The sequence below is a fragment of the Hydra vulgaris genome, chromosome 01 (assembly GCF_038396675.1).
Source record: "Hydra vulgaris chromosome 01, alternate assembly HydraT2T_AEP".
Taxonomy (NCBI): Eukaryota; Metazoa; Cnidaria; class Hydrozoa; order Anthoathecata; family Hydridae; genus Hydra; species Hydra vulgaris.
In genome coordinates this window covers 32242740-32246879 of record NC_088920.1, presented here as the reverse complement: position 1 = coordinate 32246879, position 4140 = coordinate 32242740, and the positions used below count along the sequence as shown (strand labels likewise).

At 26.2% G+C, this 4140-nt stretch overlaps 1 protein-coding gene across 1 annotated transcript; it reads right to left on the bottom strand.

The window, feature by feature from the left end:
- Positions 1-2361: 2361 nt before the first annotated feature.
- On the bottom strand, positions 2362-4140 carry LOC136075287 (uncharacterized). Its single transcript, XM_065787916.1, has 2 exons — positions 4026-4140; positions 2362-3865 (listed from the first exon to the last, which is right to left on the bottom strand). The coding sequence occupies exon 2, from the start codon at positions 3669-3671 to the stop codon at positions 2871-2873; it is 801 nt and encodes a 266-aa protein (XP_065643988.1). The 5' UTR covers positions 3672-3865; positions 4026-4140; the 3' UTR covers positions 2362-2870.

The window sequence follows — 4140 nt, the reverse complement described above, 5'->3', positions numbered from 1 at the left end:
TAGCACGTATAAAAGTAAACTTAAACCTCTCTATCGGCAACGGAAGCCTTATAAATTTCAAGGACCGTTTTGCTCACGCTAAGCCTCTTTTATATGATATGAAAGCACTCAATATATATGAGTTAAATGTTTTTAATATTCTTCGTTTTATGTATAAATGCAAGACCCATCTATCACCCGTTTCTTTTCGTAACTTGTATTTACAAAGAGATAGAAATAAATATATTTTAAGAAACGATAATTTAATTCGATAACCATTTTCTCAAACTAATTTTGGAAAATATTTTATTTCATTTCGCGGACCATTTTAATGGAATAGTATATTTCTAAATACTTCTAAAGATTTTTCTCAAGAATGTAATTTTGATTCTTTTAAACAAAATCTTAAAAAACTCGTTTTTTCAACTGAAAATATACTAATCTACTTTCAAATTTTTGAAAATCCCTTATCTATATTAGTGTATGTATATATTTAGTGTATATTCTTTTTTATATAATTACTTATTTTATTTTTTATCAACAAGCAATCATTTAACACGTTTTAGTTTTTAAGTTTTAAAACTCTTCTATTGTAATATTTTATGTTTATTTTTATTTTAATTTATAATATTATATTACGAACTTTATTTACTTTTATTATTAAATCTAATTTTGTAATAAAAAAAATTGAACAAAAATAAATAAATAACAAGAATAAAAACATTGAAAAAAAATAATAATAATAATAAAAAAATATATACAAAAATATTAAAATATATATGTATAAGAAAAAAAAATAAAAAATAATAAATGTATGCGTATCTGCCAATATATGTATGTTGGCTACGTTTGGAGGTGAACCATCCTTTGGTATCGGTTTAGCGTTTTTGTCTTCAGAAGCGTAAACGTTTATTTATGTATTTGGCAGTGGCTTGGTGTAAACGGAAATTTGGTTACTTGGCTTAACACACAGCGATAACACATAACGATAATGGCTATCTAGGTCCTTTTGCACAACTTTTTGAACAATCTGGAAATGCATTATATTCAGTCTGGAAATGAAATTAAGTTATATTGATTATATTCAGTGATATATAATGAATAATATATAGCGAAAATTAAGATTCAGTGATTATTTTCGGCAAATTAGATTCAGTGTGCGCAAGTGATTTATTTAGTAAATTATGGACATCATTGTTCGCTTGAGTCAGCTGTTCGGAAGACATAGTAATTTGATTGATGCAACCCGTAAACACCATAACAAAAGGAAATAACCATTAAAAAAATAATAATAATAATAAAAACAAAACAAAAAACGTTCTAATATTTTCAATAGCGGTTTCTCTGTTACAAGACCTGATGGTCTTCTTTGTGTATCCGCGTTCTTTATATTTATTTTTATTAATTACTTCTTAAAGATATCTTGACTTGTTAACTTTTTTTTATATATATATATTTTTGCATCTGTATCATAAATATTGTAATAAATAAAAAAAAAAAAAAAAAAAAAAAAAAAGAATTATCTTAAGGTATCTGCCCCAAGACCTTTGAAAATTAAACGGGTCCCTAATATTATAAAAAAATAGTTTTTCTAAAGTATGTTATGATGGTTCTCAAATGAAGCGAAATTATAAACAAATTGATGTTTTTCAACATCAATGTATCTGCACCCTAGCGTACACATTTTTGTGAACCCTTAAACCCTTTATTTGTTCTGAGTAAGCCCTTGGAACTGGAAATATGTTCATAAGTTAAAAGTTTAATAATTTTGTCTTCTATACCTTTTACTTTTATCCCCTTTTTGTCCAGAGTAAGCATATGTAATTTTAAATGGCTACATTTATTTGAAATGTTCTCTCAAGTTAAAATTTGAATAATTTTTTTATCTAAACATATTAATTCAAATCACTTTTTTGTTTTAATTGTAAACTAGTCTATTTATAATATTATTTTTTTTCGGCATATAAATCTGATTTTTATGGAGAAGATGGGGAAGGAGTTTGAAAAGTTGTTGATAAGGTGGTATAAAAATAAAAAAATTGACTTTTTTTTTTGGCTTGGATAGCTTTAATCCGCCATTACAGTCCCTTTGAGTTGGAATCATAAAGATATTCTGAAACTTTTAAGTTCATTGGATGTATATTTTCGGAGTTATAAAGTTTTAAAGTGTGTTTATATTTTACTTATTTTTTCTGACTCAGCAAAGCAAAAAAGTTTTTAATAACATTTTGGAATGTGTTTGTTGAAAAAATGATAATTCTTTTCATTTAAAGTTATTTGGAAACATCTTTATTTTATCTTTAAAATGAAGAAGTTGTTTTTTTAACCGTTGAGCCACATTAATCTAAGAAAACTAATTAGATTAAAAAATAAATCAACGGATCATTGCAATTTTTTATTTTCTATAAAATATTAAGTTATAATATACTAAGTTATATATACCAGTTATATATTACGTTGAATAAATAGATTTATTAGAGTTCTCTCTTAAATAAATTCAATGCTATTAAAAGGAATATTGCACCTTACAATTAATATACAAAAATAAACAACAAAGAATTTTCTTTCGAATATTAAAATGCTTAACTTGAACTTTTTTATTTGATTTTTATCTCTAAAACATAAAAATGAATCACTCAAACTCAACTCTAAAAAATATCCACGTTGAGAAACCAATCTCTTCTAAAATTGCTCGGGACTCAGAAGACTTTACTAGATAAGGATAAAGTTTTAATTTACTAAGAGAGAAGAAGAGTTTAAAAAACAAAACAAAAAAAGAAATTTTAGTCTAAAATTTTTCGTCTTTTCCTACCATACTTTTCCTTTTTATTTTCTATGTAGTAGAACAAGTCCGCGGCAATGACTAACAAAACAGCGGCTATGACGTGTCATTAAAAATCGTCAAAAGTAAGAGATGTGAATTCGTTGTTGTTATTTTCTACAAGAACTTGTGGTAAACTTGTACTTTTTTGTTGTTCGTTTTTTAGCTTAATTCCAAGAAATCCAGGTGAAGACGCTCTGCGCAACTTTAAACCACTATTTTCACTAACAATTTGAACCACATCTTTTTTATCGCGTAAATCTTCGTTATTATAATTGTATTCATTTTCGTATTCACGTTTTTGGTGTTGATATTTGTGTTCAATGCAATTTATTGCATCAAAACAGTCAAAATCTTTGTTAACAACGTTGTCAACAATGTTGTCAACAGCCTCGTTGTCATCTTTTTTGCATTTATTATTGCGTTCACTAAATTTTAGAACATTAGAAAAACTAGGAATATTAAAATCTTTTTTTTTAAATTCTTCAATGTTTGAAGAAGCAAAAGTTGTTGGCACCACTGGTGATGAATGACGTCGCATATTATTTGCAACTCGATCTAATCTTTGAGCGTTTTCAGATTTCGGCACACAACGATTAAGCCTTGCTTTTGGACTAAAGTAAAGTTGCCCTTCAAACGATTTAAGCTCCTTAAACAGCTCGGTTTGGAGCATCATTTGAAACTTTTCCATCTTTTCAAGAAGTTTAGCCGTGCTTTCGCTTTTTTTGATAGGTTCATTTGAAGGATAAACTTCACTCCAGTTTAATTTGTTTTGATAACCATATTGACATATGTCAGAACTGTGTATATTGGGAAGGGATCTTCTTGATAAATTTTGAGTAAATTTTTCACGCTGCAACCATTTAAACATTTTTTATATCAACTGATCTCTTTACGTAATTTTTTTACAAATTAAATAATACAATTTTTATGCCATGCTAATCCTTAAATAATAGCAATTAATCACGTCAATATTTTCTCTCTACAATATTGCTGCTGAATAAAAAACGAATACTAAGTTTTCATTTGAAAGAAAAAATAAAGGTATGGCATCGTGTTGTATACCTAAGAAATAATAAAAAAAAAACGTATTAAAATATATATTAACAAAAAATCTAGTGTATTCAAAAAAATGAGTTTATTTAAACAAATCTTTTTTTAAAGAAGTAACAACACAAGTCACATGTTAAAATCCAAATAAAAACTTTATTTGTACATTTCTTACCATTTACAGCTTAGTGCTGTCAGTACATCATCATTAATATTATTATTTATTTGACTTTAACACTTGCTGTTTATTTATTATCAAGTGTCTTTGATAAACTTTCATGGTGTTAAAG